The sequence below is a fragment of the Sinohyriopsis cumingii genome, chromosome 15 (assembly GCF_028554795.1).
Source record: "Sinohyriopsis cumingii isolate HCF-2022 chromosome 15, ASM2855479v2, whole genome shotgun sequence".
Lineage (NCBI taxonomy): Eukaryota > Metazoa > Mollusca > Bivalvia > Unionida > Unionidae > Sinohyriopsis > Sinohyriopsis cumingii.
In genome coordinates, this window is record NC_142975.1 from 53,778,507 (window position 1) to 53,802,895 (window position 24,389).

Below are 24,389 nucleotides of genomic sequence, written 5' to 3' on the forward strand. Positions count from 1 at the left end.
CTCTAATCTGTTTGCTTTGTTCTTGCGGTTTGCTTTGTTCGCGACATTGCTAAAACAGACTGTCAATTATGTCTGATACCACACACCCCATTGTTCATTGACACGAACATTGAGAAACAATTGCTCAAAGGTTTGAACATGTTATCCGACTGAAAACTGGAGCCAACAAAATCGCAAATAAGAGGGAAATAGTCAACCAATATCTTGAAGACACCATTCACGCATGACACAGTGTTGGTGCAAAATAATCTAGATTGAATTATATCCAGGTCTACTGTATGACAGTATCTCGCAAATAAAAATCATCATCTGAAAACACATTCACTTGAGTGCAATTGACAATCTTTTCACCAGCTCGGGTTACATAATTATCGTTACTATACCAAGCGCATAGAGGCCCTAGTGGTGAATAAACACGAATGGCAGCTAGCAGTTAACTCCTTCTTTGAACTTACCAACAGGACATTAAAAACAAAATGTTATTTTTTTATTACAAAGCAGGCTGATCTCAGAAGCCGACTTTGGTTACATATTTTGTAAAGGATATCAGTACAAAGGTTATTTTATTGCAAAGCAAGCCGACATCGGAAGCTGACTATGGATTCTGTGAAGTGAGCTGAAGTGCCAGTTTCTCACAAATAAAAATCATTATTTGAAAACACATTCACTTGAGTGTAAGTGACAATCTTTTCGCCAGCACGGGTTACAAAAGTATCATTAATATTTACCCGCAGACATCAGTGCACCTTTGTAATAATTATTACTACAGATGCCAAGCACATATAAGCCCTGGTGGTAAATAAACACAACTGGCAGCCAGCAGTAAACTTCTTCTTTGACCTTACCGACCTTTCCTGGATGGACTGACGATAAGATGGCATCAAAAGTGTGAGAATTAGCAAGACTAGTGCAGATTTGAAAAAATCTTATTTTGTTCTTGCAGTTTCTGCTTCATGTGGTGTGTTGCCTCAAAAAAATTTCATGGTATGAGAAAGCTTAAAAAAGTATTCATGTACCAAATTAATAGATCATACGTGTGCAGGAGAAGGGTTGTATTGATGAGATGCTGCTGCAGTGGATTAAAGAGTTTTATCTCAAGTACACAGTTTTATATTTTTAAAAAATAAAATTTTAGTTGGAGTGCAATTCCGACATGTAATTTTAGAATGATTTAAAAGGTGTCCCACAACTTACGACTCGAAAAAAACAATGTGTTCCAGAACATACAGTGTACAAAAAATTACTTTTAATATTAATTTATGGTGTCCCGACAAATACAGTGTCCCAACATATACAGTAAATAGGGTAATCAGAATCGATTTTTGATATGTTATTTCCAGCTAGTACCTAACATTATGTATGATATAATCTAGACTCGATTTTTGAGATGTTATTTCTAGTTAGTGCCAAACATTAGGTATGATAAGTTTCGTACATCTGAACATATAGCTGTTCTGGATTTCATCAGACCTCTAAAAAATGAAGGAAATTTACAATGAACTTAATTAACATGGTGATGCCTTAATAAACTTCTGTAAAAAGAATTTTCATTATGTATAAAGATCTACCATATATCAGAAACCTGTATAACTCCAACAAAGTACAACACATATTTTATCCCAAATTTCATTTCACAATTAATGTAAGAGAGAGAAATTTTAAAGCTTAAAATTGCCATTTAAAATCATTCCAGTAGAACATCCATATACACTTGCAACCAAAAAAAGTAAGAGTTGCACCATCAATAGAGATCATGCTAATTTCAAATTAAATATATTAAACTTGTTAAATGATTTATGTCTTTTTGTAACCTTTGTTAGTAAAGAGTGATTTTATTAAAGAAAGTTATTTGAAAATCAGCACAAAATAAGTCTTAATACAGAGTTTTAAGAGAAAGATTTTTCTCTGTTGTATAAGATAATTTGAATTAAGACAGATTTCCCTCTTTTGCATAAAATAAGTCTTAATACAGAGTTTTAAGAAAGATTTCTCTCTATTGTATAAGATAATTTGAATTAAGAAAGATTTCCCTCTATTGCATAAAATAATTTGAAATAAGACAGATTTCTCTATTGTATAAGGTACTTTGAATTGAGACAGATTTCTCTCTATTGTATAATTTGAAATTGACAGATTTCTCTCTATTGTATAAGGTAGTTTGAATTAAGACAGATTTCTTTCTATTGTATAAGATACTTTGAATTAAGACAGATTTCCCTTTATTGTATAAGGTACAGTAATTTGAATTGAGACAGATTTCCCTCTATTGCATAAGGTAATTTTGAATTAAGACAGATTTCCCATATCCCATAAGATAATGCATTAAGATGTATTTCCCTCTATTGCATAAGGTAATTTGAATTAAGACAGATTTCCCATATCCCTTAAGATAGTTTGGATTAATACAGATTTCATGTGTCCCATAGGATAATTTGTATTAAGACAGATTTTTCAGTACCCCATAAGATAATTTGTATTAAACATATTTCATGTATCTCATGAGATAATTTGTATCAGATTTCCTGTATCTCAGAAGATAATTTATATCAAACATTTCTGTATCCCATAAGATAATTTGTATCAGACCGATTTCTGTATCCCATAAGATAATTTGTATCAGACAGATTTCCTGTACCCCATAAGGTAATTTATATCAGACAGATTTCTGTATCCCATAAGATAATTTGTATCAGATTTCCTGTATCCCATAAGATAATTTGTATCAGATTTCCTGTATCCAATAAGATAATTTGTATTAAACATATTTCCTGTATCCCACAAGGTAATTTATATCAGACAGATTTCTGTATCCCATAAGATAATTTGTATCAGATTTCCTGTATCCCACAAGGTAATTTTTATTAAGATAGATTTCCAGTATCCATAAGATAATTTTGATTAAGATATATTTCCAGTATCCTTTGAAATAATTTGGATTAAGACAGATGTCCTGTATTCCACAAGATAATTTGTACATGTAGTATGTCTTTTATTGATGTAAATTATGTGTTGCAAAATACAACTAAAAAGCCCCCCAACTAAATGGCAAAGTTTCTTTATCTTTAATTGAGATCAATAATTGATTAGTGATAGACCTACATTGGTTAAGTTCTTGGTTACTGGTAGATTTAATTGAGATCAAGAATTGATTAGTGATATACCTACATTGGTTAAGTTCTTGGTTACTGGTAGATTTAATTGAGATCAAGAATTGATTAGTGATATACCTACATTGGTTAAGTTCTTGGTTACTGGTAGATTTAATTGAGATCAAGAATTGATTAGTGATATACCTACATTGGTTAAGTTCTTGGTTACTGGTAGATTTAATTGAGATCAAGAATTGATTAATGCTATACCTTTCATAATTAAGTTCTTGGTCATAGATGCCACAAAATGAATGGGGAGACATACAGCTTTTTTGCATCCGTTATCTCCCCATAAATTGTTCTTGTTTCCTTTTATGTTTGCTTGCTATCCTTCTTTTTTTTAAATCTCATTTAATTTATCCTTAAGAATTTATCTTTCATGACCAGGACACCCTACTTGTTTCCTGACATCATCTTCTACTTGAGTTCAAGGGGAAGAAAGTTCCGAAAGAACTGCAAATATGTGCATGGAGTAGCTGAAGAAATAATTGACAAGCGAAGAGAAACACTGGTAGGTTCATCACTCAATAAGAAAAAAGTGCGTCTTTGTAATGTGATTTTTCAAATTTATAATTTTTGCATGTCTTGTCCTAAAATAAACAACATAAGCATTATGTCTGCTTGTTCACTAGACACCAAACTTTGAGCAACACTTGTGTGAATTAAGTAACACTGGATGAATTAAGTAACATTTGTGTGAATTAAGTAACACTGGATGAATTAAGTAACATTTGTGTGAATTAAGTAACACTGGATGAATTAAGTAACATTTGTGTGAATTAAGTAACACTGGATGAATTAAGTAACATTTGTGTGAATTAAGTAACACTGGATGAACTATGCATAATATTGCTTAAATGTTAAGCTCTTCATATGTACATTAACTTCTGCATTAGTGGGAGGTAATTCAACATCTGACCTTATTACAAGTGTACTGTGTAATTTTTCTTTGCATTTGGTTTTTAACCTTAATAGTCTCCCTCCAGTTTGTTAATTTTGTAATCACTAAGTCTTTATTTGCAAATTATATTTATTTTAATTGGCATTTTATAATTTTACATGGCCTATAAACCCATAAATTATGCTCCTGTAAAAAGAGACCACATCCTTCTCTGCATTTATACCGTTGCACTGAAATAATAATTATGCAATGTTTGTCTGCAATAAAGTGTAATATCCTGATATATATTTCATAGAACCAGCATAATTTATAAAAGATTAAACATATATATTATCAAATTATTGTTATTTCATGCCAACTTTTCCATATATTTATTAGAATTGAAGAAATCGTCAGGGTCATTTCAAGATTTCAAATGAAAAATATTTTAAATCACCGGGCTTGATAAATCAGCCAATCCAACATATGATGTCTAAATTATGAAATTTAATTTGAAGTGTGGGTGTTTCTTCCTGCCTTGGTACTCATAGGTTATTTTGTTTTCTTCTGTGTATAAAATACTGGGCTGATATAAAAACTCATTTTCTCAACATCTTTGTTTTGTTGCAAGACTAAATCATGCTGTAATCACTGGTATTGTATCTTGTGTCTGCAGAAGAAAGAGGATTTGTCCAGTAGGAAGTACCTGGACTTTTTGGATACCCTGTTGACTGCCAAAGATGAAAATGGGGTTGGTCTTACACAGGAGGAGATCCGGAATGAGGTGGATACATTCTTATTTGCAGGTATTTATTTTAGAGGATAACAGTATTCAATTTTAGGATGTAATTATACTGTATTTATGTAATTTCTTCTATAGCTTTTTATTTCTTAAACTGTTTTGTTGTTAAAATGGACATTAATACAAAATAATTGATAGTTCTAGTAAAATTTGAAAAATTGAAGAAAATATTTACCTAACTAGTAATATACATACATCTATATCAATAAGACCATTTGATTCAGATTTAACATTTTATAAAGCCCAGATACGTTTCTGAAAATTGTTTTCTTTGCTTCGCAATGTGATTAAAGATTAGATAGGCAATATTCCTACAAGGAATCACCAATAGCTTTGGTAGCTAACTGCCCATCAGAATTGGCATAATTAAATGCCTACCAGACTTCATCACATGTGATGAGTCAATCCATTTCCATTGTTAACTGTGCCTGGATTGGCATAATTAAATGCCTACCAGACTTCATCACATGTGATGAGACGATCCATTTCCATTGTTAACTGTGTCTGGATTGGCATAAATAAATGCCTACCAGACTTCATCATATATGATCAAATGATCCATTTTCATTGTTAACTATACCTGGATTGGCATAATTAAATGCCTACCCGACTTCATCACATGTGATGAGATGATCCATTTCCATTGTTAACTATGCCTGGATTGGCATAATTAAATGCCTACCAGATGTCATCACATGTGATGAGACGATCTATTTCCAATGTTAACTGTACCTGGATTGGCATAATTAAATGCCTACCAGACTTCATCACATGTGATGAAACGATCCATTTCTATTGTTAACTATACCTGGATTGACATAATTAAATGCCTACCAGACTTCATCATATGTGATGAGATGATCCATTTCCATTGTTAACTGTGCTTGGATTGGCATAATTAAATGCCTACCAGAATTCATCATATGTGATCAGATGATCCATTTCCATTAATAACTGTGCCTAGATTGTCTCATAATTTAATAAGAAGCAGTTATTTCATTATCTTGCACAACATACCACAGCAGCAGGAAAAAAACTTTATCAGTGCCATGTGATAGGAGATAGGAGAGTTTTGTTATTTTCATACTGAATCCTGCTGCAATCTTGCATTTGAACATTGCCTGGAAGTCTGCAGTATCATCACTGGCTTTGCTATCTGTCATTTGAACATTGTTTTGGAAGTCTATGCAGTACCATTACTGTCTCTGCTATCTGGCATTTGAACATTGCCTTGGAAGTCTATGCAATAACATCACTGTCTCTGCTATCTGGCATTTGAACTTTGCATTGGAAGTTAATGCAATACCATCACTGTCTATGTTGTCTGACATTTGAACATTGCCTTTGAAGTCTAAGCAATACCATCACTGTCTCTGCTATCTGGCATTTGAACATTGCCTTGGAAGTCAATGCAATAGCATCACTGTCTCTGTTGTCTGGCATTTGACCATTGCCTTGGAAGTCTAGGCAATACCATCACTGTCTCTGCTATCTGGCATTTGAACATTGCATTGGAAGTCAATGTAATACCATCACTGTCTCTGTTGTCTGACATTTGAACATTGCCTTGGAAGTCTAAGCAATAGCATCACTGTCTCTGCTATCTGGCATTTGAACATTGCCTTGGAAGTCTAAGCAATAGCATCATTGTCTCTGTTGTCTGGCATTTGAACATTGCCTTGGAAGTCAATGCAATACCATCACTGTCTCTGGTATCTGGCATTTGAACAATGCCTTGGAAGTCTATGCAATACCATCACTGGCTCTGCTATCATGGCATTTGAACAATGCCTTGGAAGTCTATGCAATACCATCACTAGCTCTGTATCATGGCATTTGAACATTGCATTGGAAGTCTATGTAATGCCATTACTGGCTCTGCTATCATGGCATTTGAACAATGCCTTGGAAGTCTATGCAATTCCATCACTATCTCTGCTATCTGGCATTTGAACATTGCCTTGGAAGTCTATGCAATACCATCACTGTCTCTGCTATCTGCCATTTGAACATTAACTTGGATGTCTTTTCAATACCATCACTGTCTCTGTTATCTGGCATTTGAACATTGCATTGGAAGTCAATGCAAAACCATCACTATCTCTGCTATCTGGTATTTGAACATTGCCTTGGAAGTCTATGCAATACCATCACTGTCTCTGCTATCTGCCATTTGAGCATTAACTTGGATGTCTCTGCAATGTCACCACTGGCTGGCTCTCTAACTGTTGATGGACGATGCATAGATGTTTAAGCATGCAAGACATCTGTTGCTGGTTAAGGGTAGATTAAAAATTGTAGGTCCTGTCATTTCTACTTAAAGTACTCACTCAATGTGGAAGGGGGGAGGGCAAGTGTGGGCATCCATATCCTATGTACACTTTTTCTATTTGTGCCCCAAAACAATAAAAATTAATTAAGAGCAAGTGTGTGCATGAAAAACTACATAAATTACCTTTATTTTGCTATTTCAGGCATTCGGTATGCCAGTTCTCTTAATGTTGCAAAAGTAAATTCTTCTTGCAGTGCCTTAGCAGACTAGGTATAGTAGAAGTTTGCAACAGCAGAAATCAAAATTCATACTTTTTTTATCCTCAAATATTGCAACATTAAAATAATACATGCATGAAAATTGATATATCCATTCTAGGGCATACAAAATATTTGTGTATATGTTGCAGACATCTACATAAGAAATAGAACACCATGGGATCATAGATGGAATGGCAGTTTTTGAACGTTCTATCATACATTTTACTGCCCAGGAGAGGACCTCCCTTCTCATGCCTCTGTGTGTGTCTTGTGTGTGTTTGTGATGTAGATTTTACGTTTGGAATTCAGCTTTGCAAAGGTGATTTCTTTCGCTAAAATATTACCAACTTGATCTATTTTTCACTGAATATTTTAACTGGAACAGGGTAACATCTCAATCCCTCATCTGGATCTGTCACTACTGTCCTAAATTTTGAAGTTCAGCCATTTTGGAAAGTGTGTTTGATTCACTGATATATTAGAATACAGGTGTAGTTTTATGTAGCTTAACAAGCATAATTAATCTATTGGAAAAAATTGAAAGAACTCCAAATTCACTTGAAAATTATAGATATTTAAATTAAAAAAATCCCAGGTAATACATATGAAAATTAGCTATCCTTAATTTCCCACTTGGTTTCCAAAAGTGTATAATGTTAACGTTCATTAAAATTTACATTACTGGTTCCACAGTTTTATTATTCATTTAATTTTTCTATGTCCCTAAATGACATAGCATTACAATGCAAAGAGTTTTGTGAATGCACATCAGGAGTAATATTTTCAGAGGATGAAAAAGGTTGCCCATGGTATTTGTAGACAAAGGTAGGATTCTATATTGACCAAATTTACCCTTGAAGAAGGAAGACAATCCACATTTAAAGGAAGTTAAGGTTTGAAATAAGAAAAATAGGTATTTGATATGGAGATACCAATGGCAGTGATGTTTAAAAATATTTCATCCCTCAGTTAGAAGTACTTTTATTAATCAGAGATTTTCTTTCAGAGTAATATAGGAAAACATTGCAGGAAGTCAAAAGAAACGGTAAACTTAATAATGTCATTTGGATCATTAAAAAATATATTTTTTTACAGCTGCAGCAAGAGCGAAAAATCTATGTTATATAGATAAAACTGTAAATAAGTTGGTCTACAGGGATGAACCATCTTCTCAAACTACAGGGAAATATGTTATACTTGTTTCACTCACTACTGTTTGCAATATAAGTTCCTCATTTGTTATAAATAACCAATCAAGCCCAAGTAAAATTTTCTTGGAAAGTTGACCCAATGTAACCTTTATATGCTGATGAGCCTGGAGTCAGATTTTATTGTCCAAAAACACTTCTATTCAGTGTATAAGAGATCACATCAATTGATTATTCTGTCATCTGTGATGACACAATTTCAGTTGATTCATTATCACAACACAGCATGAATACCGAATTTCAAAGGGAACCTTTAACAGCATTTGAGCCTTTCTCTATGGATTTCTTACACAGAATCTAGATGAAGAGCATCCTAAAGTCATACATGTTTTTATTTGATCTGATTCCAATGAGTGCTTAGATTCAACCTTGACCTCATTAACTGATATTCATAACACTTTTTTTTTAATCATTTTTCAAAACTGTCATTGTAAAGGCACTACTGAATAATCCAATTCTTGACCCTAACGATTAAAAACTTGCCTTGTATCTAACCTCCCATTCATGTAAAAATTCTTAGAAAAAGTTGTTCTGTCCCAAATGAATATAAATAGTGTTTTTAGCAATTTACAGTCTGTATACCTGGCCCTCAACATAGAACTGAAACTGTCCTTCAGAATGTAGTTAAAAACATTCTCTCTGCTTTGGATAGTGGTAAGACTACATCCATCACTTGCTTATCTAAAGCATTTGTCACAAAAGGCCATGATACATTATTTCACTGTCTTTAGCATGCATTTGACATTGATCATACAGACTAACTAAGGTCAGCTCATGAAGAAGAAGACAAATTGCATCTTTAAAGAAGTTCTGGGTTCTGTTCTTTAACATGTTCTTGTCATTCTGTACACTCAGCCCCTATTAAGTGTCATAAATTGTCATCTGTTGTCTCACTAGTTGTATGCTGATGACACCCAAATATGCAGATGTAGTCAATCAAATTATGTTCATGCCATCATTCAAGTTGCATGAATAATATCAGTAATATCAAGTCATGTAACAAGATGCAGGTGACCGATGGAAAAAAAATGCCATTCCAATTACCAAAGATTTTCTCAATCCTATAATTTACCTAAAACAATAAATATCAGTAACATCAACATTAATTTCACGCAATCAGTATGAAACCTACCTGTTGCTCTTGACAGTACTCTTTCATTACACCGACATCTCATGAACATATGCAAGGTTACATATTTGGAGCTGAATGCATCAGCCCATTCACAATTTTTTTCTGTTGGCACATTTACAATACTTGTGCGTTGCTTAGTACTTTCTAGATATCTAATACAGAAAATTCAAGAAGTTCAAAACACAGGTGCTTGGATCATCTATAGAGTACCAAGAACCAAGTACTGCTATGTTTGCTCTGTACTCTCCGCTGCCTGCTCATTTACTCCAGAATCGTATATAAAATTTGTTCTGTGTGATACATTTCACTGACTTTCTCCTGTCCAAAAACAAACAAACAACTAGACCTCAACTCATGTGTACCCTTTCTACATATTTGTGCTTCTCCTCTGACACTTATATTCTCATTATTCCTACTATTAAAACCAAGTACAATGCTCTTTTTCTTACTAAAGCCCAGCTACTTGGAACAAAATCTTGAACTTTGACACAATGACACCGATCTCATCCAGGAATGCTCAATAACTCATCTATTTCGTCTGCAAGAACAGACTTAACAGCAATGTTTCCTTACCTGTAATTATTTTCAGCATGCTTTTATATGCAATTTTATGGTGTTTTGTTATATATATATATATATATATATATATATATATATATATATATATATATATATATATATATAGTAAAGTGCTAAGATCTTTTAAGCATTGTGCTAACTCGTCATTATGATTGTTATTACTGTATATTCATGAGACATGAGTAAATCTTATCAGAAACAGTAACAGGTAAGAAGAGAATGCAGAGCATTTTTTGCCCATGGCTTCTGATGATGGGGTGAAACTTGAACCCATGATATTCTAGTCCAATATTCGTAGTGCCTATATTTGTCACTGGGTCATACTTTCTACTCTCTGGTTGCCCACTTTGTATGTTATCTAAATAACACTCCACAATAAAAATGGAGTGCAATGCATGGAGCATAATACAGCAAGTGACCAGCCTAAGTTTCAATGACAATGTGATTCAACATTAGTAGCATTTACATTTGCCATCAATCCTTCCTTTCTGTAACCTTCTGACTCAGAATGAAATGCCTACTTTTGTCAATAAGCCATACTTTCTATGAGCTTTGGCATTAGTAGCATTAAGCCATGTTTTCTCTGACCTTCATTATTTGTTATGCCTACATTAGCCTCTAAGACATAAACACTAAAGTCTTAAAGGGATACTTTACACAAAAGATAATAGGATCTGGGGTGGGAGTGAATTGTGTGTGAGTTTTGCTATATTTAAAATCAATTAGTTTTCTATAAAATTTAAGGTTGAATAATAACAGTAAATATTTAATATAAGAGATATAAATATCAGTATAAAAAAATATCAGATTGAAATGTTCAGAATAATCTGGTATACAGTTGTGATTGTTATTTATGCATTTGTTATTTTATTCAATTTCTTTTTTTTCAAAGGCCATGACACAACAGCCAGTGCTATATCCTGGACACTCTACTCCTTGGCTGAACATCCAGAGATCCAGAGTAAAGTTTATGAAGAGATAAACACTGTCCTGCATGACAGTGAATCCGATGATTTACAGTGGTAAAAATTATTTAATCTATTTGTAAGATAGTTCCAGTTCTTTATTCTCATTTACAGTTCTCATAAATGTTTCATCTTCACAAAATATATGGAAACAGGCCTACTTTTTCAGATTAGATTTTTATGTAAAACATTGTTCTGCTAGAGTTAAAACTATAGCTTTTCTTCACTCATAAATGTATGCTGGCAAGAGCTAAAAAGAAACTAAAATTTCATATTTGAATATTCATTGAATGTATTCAAAAATGATTTGAATAGTTGCCAATGTCAGTAAATGTGCCAGTTAATCCTCTTTTGTTTGTCTACTTCAGTATTAATATTGTCATGCCTAATTGCAGAAAAACTACATTGAAAACACTGAATGAATTTATCTAAAACTAATCAAATACTATTGTTGGAGTCTTAAATAAATTTCTGGATGATTCAAATGAAAAATCAAATTAATATTAATTGGAGTTTTATTCTCAGTTTCACATGGAACTCATTACATATTTTAACATTCCTTTAATGCTTAAAACCAATCATTATGTGCAGAAACCTGATTTTCTGTTCAATAAATGCAGGGACAATCTCAGAAATGTATCTAGGAAGTGATTTATTCACAATCTGTATCACACAGATACAAGTACATTTTAAATTAATTAAATTTGGATATATTGATTATGGGTCTCTAGAATTTCATATATTGGTATATGCCTGACAGCACTGACCTTTTAGTCATTTAAAGCTACTATAAAAGACTCAAATCTGACCTTGTGATTTTCTGCTAAGTCACAGGAGACTCAACCAAGTCTGAATTGACCATTCATTTGACACCTCTACCAAGGCCAGGTACCTGGGAAAGTAGTTCCCTGCCTCAACCAAGTCTGAATTGACCATTCATTTGACACCTCTACCAAGGCAAGGTACCTGGGAAAAGTAGTTCCCTGCCTCAACCAAGTCTGAATTGACCATTCATTTGACACCTCTACCAAGGCAAGGTACCTGGGAAAGTAGTTCCCTGCCTCAACCAAGTCTGAATTGACTATTCAGTAGACCATTCAATTGTAGCCTCTACCATGACCAAGTAACTGGGAAAACTAGTTCCCTGCTTCAAGCAAATCTGAGTGGACCATTCAGTTGTAATAAAATATTTGTAAAAAGAGTAGTCTAATTTGAATATTCATGCATCTCTAATGCTGACACTTCCTAAAACTGACTGTTTGATAAAATTGACATACACTGTAGTCTGCTCACATATTTGGGTCAAAAGGAAATATGTCACCCTCAACAACAGCTAGTGACTGATTATGCAGCAAGTTATTCGTGACAACAGATGGTGACTCATTATACAGTATGTCATGACTCATTATGTAATATGCCATTCACTACAATAACTTCAGACTCAGTATACATTATTTCTACAAGAACTAGTGACTTGTTATGTAATATGTCATTCACTACAATAACTAGAGACTCATTATGTAATACGTCATTCACTACAATACAAGAGCTAGTGACTGACTATGCAGTATGTTATTCATGACACCAGCTGGTGACTATTATACAGTATGTTATTCATGACATCAGCTGGTGACTATTATACAGTGTGTTATTCATGACACTAGCTGGTGACTATTATACAGTATGTCATTTTCTACAATAACTAGAGACTCATTATGTAATATGTCATTCACTACAACAGCTAGTGACCGACTATGCAGTATGCTATTCATGACACCAGCTGGTGACTATTATACAGTATGTTATTCATGACACCAGCTGGTGACTATTATACAGTATGTCATTTTCTACAATAACTAGAGACTCATTATGTAATATGTCATTCACTACAACAGCTAGTGACCGACTATGCAGTATGTTATTCATGACACCAGCTGGTGACTATTATACAGTATGTCATTCACTACAATAACTGGAGACTCATTCTGTAATATGTCATTCACTACAATAACTGGAGACTCATTATATAGTATCTGTACAAAAACTAGAGACTCAATATACAATACAATTGCTGGTGATATATGGAGGATATTTGCTTGTATCAAGCTATAATGGATATATTGCAGTATTCTCACAAGTATCAAATCCATGAGTGAAAATCCTTGAGGTTTTCCTAGAGTCATAAGATGAAATATATCCGTTATCCACTTGTAACAAGCGGATTTCCTTTTATTTTATGCTCAGACATGCTGGCTTGCTAAAGTGTATACCAGATTAAAGTCACAGATTTTTTACTGTAATATCAGCTGTTTACCATTTATGTATTGCTGTATTTGGTTCACATTCACAGGGAAATATAAGTAGTAACATGTCTCCTAGTTCAAGGTAAACAAGCATATAAAATTAAAAATCCAAATTAATTTCATAGTGGGCATCAAACAGACCTCTTTTCAACCTTCTTCCCTGTGCCATATGATTGGCAGTATGATGGATGAAATTCCTTGGTCATTGTGTTGATGTTTATAATGTGACAATGAGGATGTATGTTGAATCAAGTCAATAAAGAAAGTTATTTCTTTTTGGAAAATCCAATATTTCATCAACTAACATAAAATAAATCATATTATTCAACTCATGATTTCCTTATTTCTTTGAAAGCTGATACAGGATTCTTGGCAAATACATTTCAGGGAGGATCTGGCAAAGCTTGAGTACCTGGCATTGGTCATCAAAGAAGGAATTCGTTTTCACTGCCCAGTTTTTACTATACATCGACAATTTACTAAACAGTTTGAAATCGATGGACAAACTTTTCCTGCTGGTACTGTTGTATCTGTTCAAATCCTCAATCTCCACCATAACAAAGATGTATGGGACAATCCAGAAGAATTTATTCCAGAGAGGTTCTCCAAGGAGAATTCAGCAACAATGGATTCCTACCAGTATGTGCCATTCTCTGCTGGGCCAAGGTCAGATACTAAAACTTACATACCTACCATCTTTATAAACAATGGTGTTTCTTTAATAGCACTAATGGTTGTAGACCATAAGTATTTTTGAGATGGTCTTCTGTCTATTGACTGTCATCTGTTTATCCATTAGCATGGGCTTATTATCACTGTTCTTCCTGAACTACTTGAAGGATTGCCTTGAAACTTGTTGCACACACATTGATTTCATGGTCTAGTTGGTCTTAAATGAAAATGGTACTTCCCAAACATCCAATATGGGCCACAGTGGCAAATCTTGAAAATCTTGTTATTGTTAGATGTATGTATCAACATATCAACATTGAGTTTTCAATAAAAGACTTCTTATAATGTCTAGCTGGTCCTAAATGAAAGTAGCCCCCATCTGCTGTCTAATATGGCCATCATGGCAGCCATCTGTAACATCTTGTTATCACTACTAGTCCAGAATATCATATCATCATGGGATTTTCACCAGAAGATGTCAAGTTGATCCTAAATGAAAATGATGCCAATCTGAAGCCCATTAGGACTGCCATGGCAGCTGTCTTGAAAATCTTGTTATATCTATCATGATATCTGAATGGATAGTTGTATCAACATGGATTTTTCACTATTAGACTTCTTTTGATGTCTAGCTGGCCTGAAATAAAAGTTATGATGATCTGACATACAATATGGCCAACATGGCAGCCATCTAAGAAATTTTATTATCACACCTATAGTTCAACAGAAAGTCATATTGATGGGGGACTTTCACCAGAAAACTTTTTATGATGCTCAAATGAAAATGGTTCTGATCTAATGTACCATCATTTCAGCCATATTGATAATCCTTTTATTGCTACTTCTGAATAGAAAGCCATACCTTAAAAATATTGCTATCTCTACTCCTCTCCAAATGGATAGCTGCATCGACTATGGGTTTACACCAACAGATTTCTTATGATGCCTAGTTGGTCTCAATGAAAATGGTGCCAGTCATATATCCAAGTATGGCTACGGTGATGACCGTCTTAAGCATATTGTTGTCACTACTGTCTCTGAATGGATAATCATTATGATATTGGGTTTTCACCAAAAGACTTTTAACAATATCTACATTGTCCCACCTGGGAATGGTGCCAATCTCATATCCAATATATGTACTACAGCAGAAAATTAGAAAATCATCTTATCACTGAAGAATATACGATTTTTAAAACACTCAACAGTAAAATGGAAGAAATGGTCTAATCTTGAATTCTTTGAAATTTGTTTCACCCATTTGAGCATCAGTCCCTTTGAAGGGCTCTTGTTTCACTTTTAAATGAGATATTTTGTGGTCAAAAGGGAGAGTTTGTCTCATTCTTTAAAATTAATTATTAGAGTTATTTGGATTTTATAGCTTCTTTACTTTCAGTAACTTTCAAGTTCAGAGAAAAAAAAGGTAATAATTGTTATGAAAATTCATAAATAAAACTGTTTGACCTTTACACATTAATAAAGATTTCACAGCAAACCAGTTGATTTGGAATGCTAATTTATTTTTATGGCTGTGGTTCTATCATTGTCATTTTCTTTTTCTGGTTTATTTGAACTAATTCACATTTTTTACATTTATTTTTAAACATAATTTCCCAAATATAGGACAAATTTAAAAAAAATATATAATATAGCATTTATATCTTTTCTTTGATTTCATTTTCCATGTCAGTATTCCATACTGCTCATAAAAATAAAATAATGAACTATACGATTGCACTTTGAAACTAAATGCTTGGGATAAAATAATGAACTGTATGATTGCACTTTGAAACTAAATGCTTTGGATAAAATAATGAACTATACAATTGCACTTTGAAACTAAATGCTTGGGATAAAATAATGAATTATAGGATTACACTTTGAAACTAAATGCTTGGAATAAAATAATGAACTGTATGATTGCACTTTAAAACTAAATGCTTGGGATAAAATAATGAACTATACAATAATAATAATAATAATAATGACCTTATTTAAAGAGGGTAACACAATTAGCTGAAAACTAATCTTCCTTGGGGCCCTCATACAAAGGAATTTATTTATTTTAGCTGCATCTCTGAAGCCACTTGATATATTGGGTTTGGAAGAAAAAAATAGAGTGGGCATTTCTAATCTCAACTGGAATACTATTCCAGAGCAGAGTTCCAGAGTATTGGAAACATTTTTTAAATAACTCCTTATTTGGTTTGGGAATTTTATACTGTTTGGTAGACATGGATTGCAGGTGGGGAGTATTACCAGGTAGCCTATACTGGAATAGTGATTGTAAATATTCAGGAGCACTATTATGAGATATCCTGTACATTAATTTGGCTTTTCTCAAATGGATTCGGTCTTTAATAGGTAATATTTTTAACCTACCAGCTAAATTTTCCTTGCTTTCTTTCTGGATTGATATTAGCCCAAATGCTCTATTTTGAAGATGTTCCAGCTTTGCTATGTTTTTATCATTTGAATTACCCCATACTGAATTACAGTAGTCTAAATAGGGTTGTAGTTAACTGTTATAAAATAGTTTTCTGTGCCTTTCAGGGAGAAAATGTCTTATCCTACTGAGAAGCCATAAACTTGAATTGACCTTTTTACTGATATGTTTGATATGTTCAGTCCATGATAGGTTATTATCAACCAGAACACCAAGTAGTCTATCATGACAGATCATTTGCAAATTTTTATCCTTCCATGTCAGACATAGTTCATCACTATCAAGATTTGTCCTTCTTTGCCGTGTTTAGATAAGTAATATTTTAGTTTTACCAGTATTTACCACCATGCCATTGCATGTGCACCAGTTTTCCAGTTTGTTTAGGGCATTCTGTAAAGAAATTTCGAGTTCATGCTTTGTGTTTTGGATGTCTAACAATGTTGTGTCATCTGCATAGAGATCTGTAGATGATATTGAGTCTCTTAGTAAAAGTGGTAGGTCATTCATAAATAAAATGAATACTAATGGACCTAGAATTGAGCCTTGTTGTACTCCATATCTAATTGTTTCAGGTTCACACAGAACATTATTTAGGTAAAAATGTTGTGTTCTCTCACTTAAGTAAGAAGTAAACCATCTAATTGTTCTTTCATCACACTGGTAGATTTTCAGTTTCTTCAAAAGGATTTCATGATCCACCATGTCAAAAGCCTTCCTGAAATCTACAAATACAGATCCTATTATTCTACCTTGGTCAAGTGCTTGAAGCCATTTATCAGTTAGGGAAATCAAGGCAGTCTCACAGGAATGTTTCTGTCTAAAGCGTGATTGATTAGGGTGTAACAGCAAGTGTTTGATTAAATAAATTAATAAATTGCACTTTAAAACTAAATGCTTGGGATAAAATAATGAATTATAGGATTACACTTTGAAACTAAATGCTTGGGATAAAATAATGAATTATAGGATTACACTTTGAAACTAAATGCTTGGGATAAAATAATGAACTATACAATTGCACTTTATAACTAAATGCTTGGGATAAAATAATGAATTATAGGATTGCATTTTAAAACTAAATGCTTGGGATAAAATAATGAACTATACAATTGCACTTTAATGCTTGGGATAAAATAATGAACTATACAATTGCACTTTAAAAAGAAATGCTTGGGATAAAATAATGAATTATAGGATTGCATTTTAAAACTAAATGCTTGGGATAAAATAATAAACTATACGATTGCACTTTAAAACTAAATGCTTGGGATAAAATAATGAATTATAGGATTACACTCTGAAACTAAATGCTTGGGATAAAATAATGAACTATATGATTACACTTAAAAACTAAATGCTTGGGATAAAATAATGAACTATACGATTGCAGTTTAAAATTAAATGCTTGGGATAAAATAATGAATTATAGGATTACACTTTGAAACTAAATGCTTGTGATAAAATAATGAACTATACGATTGCACTTTAAAACTTAATGCTTGGGATAAAATAATGAATTATAGGATTACACTTTGAAACTAAATGCTTGTGATAAAATAATGAACTATACGATTGCACTTTAAAACTTAATGCTTGGGATAAAATAATGAATTATAGGATTACACTTTAAAACTAAATACTTGGGATAAAATAATGAACTATACGATTGCACTTTAAAACGAAATACTTGGGATAAAATAATGAACTATACGATTACACTTTAAAACTAAATGCTTGGGATAAAATAATGAATTATAGGATTACACTTTAAAACTAAATACTTGGGATAAAATAATGAATTATAGGATTACACTTTGAAACTAAATGCTTGGGATAAAATAATGGACTATATGATTGCACTTTAAAACTAAATGCTTGGGATAAAACAATGAATTATAGGATTACACTTTGAAACTAAATGCTTGGGATAAAATAATGGACTATATGATTACACTTTAAAACTAAATGCTTGGGATAAAATAATGAATTATAGGATTACACTTTGAAACTAAATGCTTGGGATAAAATAATGAACTATACAATTGCACTTTAAAACTAAATGCTTGGGATAAAATAATGAATTATAGGATTACACTTTGAAACTAAATGCTTGGGATAAAATAATGGACTATATGATTGCACTTTAAAACTAAATGCTTGGGATAAAACAATGAATTATAGGATTACACTTTGAAACTAAATACTTGGGATAAAATAATGAATTATAGGATTACACTTTGAAACTAAATGCTTGTGATAAAATAATGAACTATACGATTGCACTTTAAAACTTAATGCTTGGGATAAAATAATGAATTATAGGATTACACTTTGAAACTAAATGCTTGTGATAAAATAATGAACTATACGATTGCACTTTAAAACTTAATGCTTGGGATAAAATAATGAATTATAGGATTACACTTTAAAACTAAATACTTGGGATAAAATAATGAACTATACGATTGCACTTTAAAACGAAATACTTGGGATAAAATAATGAACTATACGATTACACTTTAAAACGAAATACTTGGGATAAAATAATGAACTATACGATTACACTTTAAAACTAAATGCTTGGGGTAAAATAATGAATTATAGGATTACACTTTAAAACTAAATACTTGGGATAAAATAATGAATTATAGGATTACACTTTGAAACTAAATGCTTGGGATAAAATAATGAACTATACAATTGCACTTTAAAACTAAATGCTTGGGATAAAATAATGAATTATAGGATTACACTTTGAAACTAAATGCTTGGGATAAAATAATGGACTATATGATTGCACTTTAAAACTAAATGCTTGGGATAAAACAATGAATTATAGGATTACACTTTGAAACTAAATGCTTGGGATAAAATAATGGACTATATGATTACACTTTAAAACTAAATGCTTGGGATAAAACAATGAATTATAGGATTACACTTTGAAACTAAATGCTTGGGATAAAATAATGAACTATACAATTGCACTTTAAAACTAAATGCTTGGGATAAAATAATGAATTATAGGATTACACTTTGAAACTAAATGCTTGGGATAAAATAATGGACTATATGATTGCACTTTAAAACTAAATGCTTGGGATAAAACAATGAATTATAGGATTACACTTTGAAACTAAATGCTTGGGATAAAATAATGGACTATATGATTACACTTTAAAACTAAATGCTTGGGATAAAATAATGAACTATACGGTTACACTTTAAAACTAAATGCTTGAGATAAAATAATGAATTATAGGATTACACTTTGAAACTAAATGCTTGAAATAAAATAATGGACTATATGATTGCACTTTAAAACTAAATGCTTGGGATAAAAAAATGAACTATACGATTGCACTTTAAAACTAAATGCTTGGGATAAAATAATTAATTATAGGATTACACTTTGAAACTAAATGCTTGGGATTAAATAATAAACTATACGATTGCTCTTTAAAACTAAATGCTTGGAATAAAACAATGAATTATAGGATTACACTTTGAAACTAAATGCTTGGGATAAAATAATGGACTATATGATTGCACTTTAAAACTAAATGCTTGTGATAAAATAATGAACTATACAATTGCAATTTAAAACTAAATGCTTGGGATAAAATAATGAATTATAGGATTACACTTTGAAACTAAATGCTTGGGATTAAATAATGAACTAAACGATTGCACTTTAAAACTAAATGCTTGGAATAAAACAATGAATTATAGGATTACACTTTGAAACTAAATGCTTGGGATAAAATAATGAACTATAAGATTACACTTTAAAACTAAATGCTTGGGATAAACCATAATTAATATAGAATTCTAACAAGGACCCATTTCATCTCCCTATACAATACATGGAGGATTTAAAGAGGTATTTACATTGTACAATAGATACCTCATTGGTAGCTATGTGTCATTAACAATAACACTCATTGTAATGGAACAGGGCAACATTATCACGGAAGGGTTCCCATGATAAAAGGAAAATCAGGAAAAGGTTACAAGAAATAATAAGTTTGTTCAGAACCAGGATAAGCACTTTGATTTTGCAAATTATGGTCAGAGCTGGGAGAAAAACAGGAATTTTCAGTGATCGCTTGATGACAAAAGATACATAATTGAGTCATAACTGAACTGATTGTGAGTTAAATTAATTGAGTTCTTGCTGACATTGTTAGAGGTTGCAGACCTTTCAGTCAGTCAAGATACAATTGCTGTATGGATCATTTGGGTGCATGACCTGAACATATATTAATTTTTATGGTCAATTCAAGCACACAGGTAATTGGGTTCAGAAAATAGATTGGTTACTCATTAACATCACTTATGATTCTGGTATTCATTTCACATATCATTTATAGCTAATTTTATTTCAGATATTTAGCAGACATGTTTGCACATGGTACCAGCATTTATAATCTTTATACAATTAGATTTATTATTACATGTATATAATTTTCCCCATAACTTATAATACAATATACATATTTTTCCCAACAGGAATTGTATAGGCCAGCATTTCGCAATGCATGAAATGAAGATCATTATCTCAAAACTGGTTCACAGGTAAGTACTTAGACAGGTGTAGACACTGATTCATAGGCATGTGCTTAGACAGGTGTAGACACTGGTTCACATGTATGCATTTAGACAGGTGTAGACACTGATTCACAGGTATGCACTTAGACAGGTGTAGACACTGATTCATAGGTATGTGCTTAGACAGGTGTGACACTGATTCATAGGTATGTGCTTAGACAGGTGTAGACACTGATTCATAGGTAAGTTAGACAGGTGTAGACACTGGTTCATAGGTATGTACTTAGGTGTAGACACTGTTTCACATGTATGCATTTAGGCAGGTGTAGACACTGATTCACAGGTATGCACTTAGATGTAGACACTCATTTATAGGTATGCACTTAGACAGGTGTAGACACTGATTCATAGGTATGTGCTTAGACAGGTGTAGACACTGATTCATAGGTATGTACTTAGACAGGCGTAGACACTGATTCATAGGTATGCACTTAGACAGGTGTAGACACTGATTCTGAGGTAAGTAATTGATGATGTAGACACAGATTCATAGGTAAGACAGACTAGTATAGACACTGATTCATAGGTAGGTATTAAAACAAGTGCATACATTGATTCATAGTTATGTACTTAGCTGTATAAACTGATTTGTAGTTATGTACTTAGCTGTATACACTGATTCATAGTTATATATTTCGTTGTATACACTGATTCATTGGTATGTACTTGTATACACTGATTCACAGGTATGTATTTAGCTGTATACACTGATTCATAGTTATGTACTTAGCTGTATAAACTGATTTGTAGTTATGTACTTAGCTGTATACACTGATTCATAGTTATATATTTAGTTGTATACACTGATTCATAGTTATGTACTTAGCTGTATACACTGATTCATAGTTATGTACTTAGCTGTATACACTGATTCATAGTTATGTGCTTAGTTGTATACACTGATTCATAGTTATGTACTTAGTTGTATACACTGATTCATAGTTATGTACTTAGCTGTATACACTGATTCATAGTTATGTACTTAGTTGTATACACTGATTCATTGGAATGTTCTTGGTAGTATACACTGATTCAGTTATGTACTTAATTGTATACACTGATTTATAGTTATGTACTTAGCTGTATACACTGATTCATAGTTATGTACTTGGTTGTATACACTGATTCGTAGTTATGTACTTGGTTGTATACACTGATTCATAGTTATGTACTTAGCTGTATGCACTGATTCATATTTATGTACTTAGCTGTATACACTGATTCACAGGTATGTACTTAGCTGTATACATTGATTCATAAGTATGTACTTAACTGTATACACTGATTCGTAGTTATGTACTTAACTGTATACACGGATTCATAGTTATGTACTTAGCTGTATACACTGATTCATAGTTATGTACTTGGTTGTATACACTGATTCGTAGTTATGTACTTCATTGTATACACTGATTCATTGGTATGTACTTGTATACACTGATTCATAGGTATGTACTTAGCTGTATACACTGATTCATAGTTATGTACTTAGCTGTATACACTGATTCATAGTTATGTACTTAGTTATATGCACTGATTCATAGTTATGTACTTAACTGTATACACTGATTCATAGTATGTACTTAGTTGTATACACTGATTCATTGGTATGTTCTTGGTTGTATACACTGATTCAGTTATGTACTTAGTGGTATACACTGATTTATAGTTATGTACTTAGCTGTATACACTGATTCATAGTTATGTACTTGGTTGTATAAACTGATTCGTAGTTATGTACTTAGTTGTATACACTGATTCATTGGTATGTACTTAGTTGGATACACTGATTCATTGGTATGTACTTAGCTGGATACACTGATTCATAGTTATGTACTTAGTTGTATACACTGATTCATAGTTATGTATTCAGTTGTATAGACTGATTCATTGGTATGTACTTAGTTGTATACACTGATTCGCAGGTATGTACTTAGTTGTATACACTGATTCATAGTTATGTACTTAGTTGTATACACTGATTCATAGTTATGTACTTAGTTGTATACACTGATTCATAGGTATGTGCCTAGTTGTATACACTGATTCATAGTTATGTGCTTAGTTGTATACACTGATTCATAGTTATGTACTTAGTTGCATACACTGATTCATAGTTATGTACTTAGCTGTATACACTGATTCATAGCTATATGCTTACTTGTATACACTGATTTGTAGTTATGTACTTAGTTGTATGCACTGATTCATTGGTATGTACTTAGTTGTATACACTGATTCATAGGTATGTGCTTAGTTGTATACACTGATTCATAGGTATGTGCTTAGTTGTATACACTGATTCATAGTTATGTACTTATTTGTATACACTGATTCATAGTTATTTACTTACATGTATACTCCGATTCTTAGGTATGTACTTAGTAGTATACACTAATTCTTAGGTATGCACTTAGTTGTATACACTGATTCATAGTTTAGGAATAAGACTGGTATACACACTTATTCATAGGTAGGTACTTACACTGGTGTATACATTGATTCATAGGTAAGTAGTTAGACTAGTGTATACACTGATTCATAGGTATGTACTTAGTTGTATACACTGATTCTTGGGTATGTACTAAGTTGTATACACTGATTCATAGTTTAGGAATAAGACTGGTATATACACTGAATCATAGGTAGGTACTTACACTGGTGTATACACTGATTCATAGGTAAGTAGTTAGACTAGTGTATACACTGATTCATAAATAAGTACTTGAAATGGTGTAGACCCTGATTCATAGGTAAGCATATAGTCTGGCATATACACTATTCATAGGTAAGTACTGAGGCAGGTGTATACACTGATAAATAGGTAAGGAATAAGACTGGTGTATACAATAATTCACAGGTAAGTACTTGACTGGTGTATGCTCTATTTGTCCAATGATACTGTCACAGAATATGTTTGTATATAACACATACTTAATTTTGAACAGTATAGATTCGGGCCTGCTGTTGGATAATGTGCTTGTGTGTAATATATGTTTAATTGTGAACAACATGGACTCAGACCTGCTGTGAAATGTATTTGTGTATACATGCTTAAATTGTGAACAGCATGTATATGTTTGTTTATAACACAGACTTAAATGTGAGCA

The 24,389-nt window shown here is 32.4% G+C and overlaps 1 protein-coding gene across 1 annotated transcript in view; it reads left to right on the forward strand.

The window, feature by feature from the left end:
- Positions 1-24,389, forward strand: part of LOC149781813 (cytochrome P450 4F5-like) — a 66,158-nt gene that overhangs the window by 35,533 nt on the left and 6,236 nt on the right. The window contains exons 6-10 of the mRNA XM_089935985.1: positions 3,537-3,660; positions 4,706-4,835; positions 11,175-11,304; positions 13,938-14,216; positions 21,181-21,246. Of these exons, the coding sequence (XP_089792111.1) occupies positions 3,537-3,660; positions 4,706-4,835; positions 11,175-11,304; positions 13,938-14,216; positions 21,181-21,246 (729 nt within the window). The remainder of the gene's footprint in view (positions 1-3,536; positions 3,661-4,705; positions 4,836-11,174; positions 11,305-13,937; positions 14,217-21,180; positions 21,247-24,389) is intronic.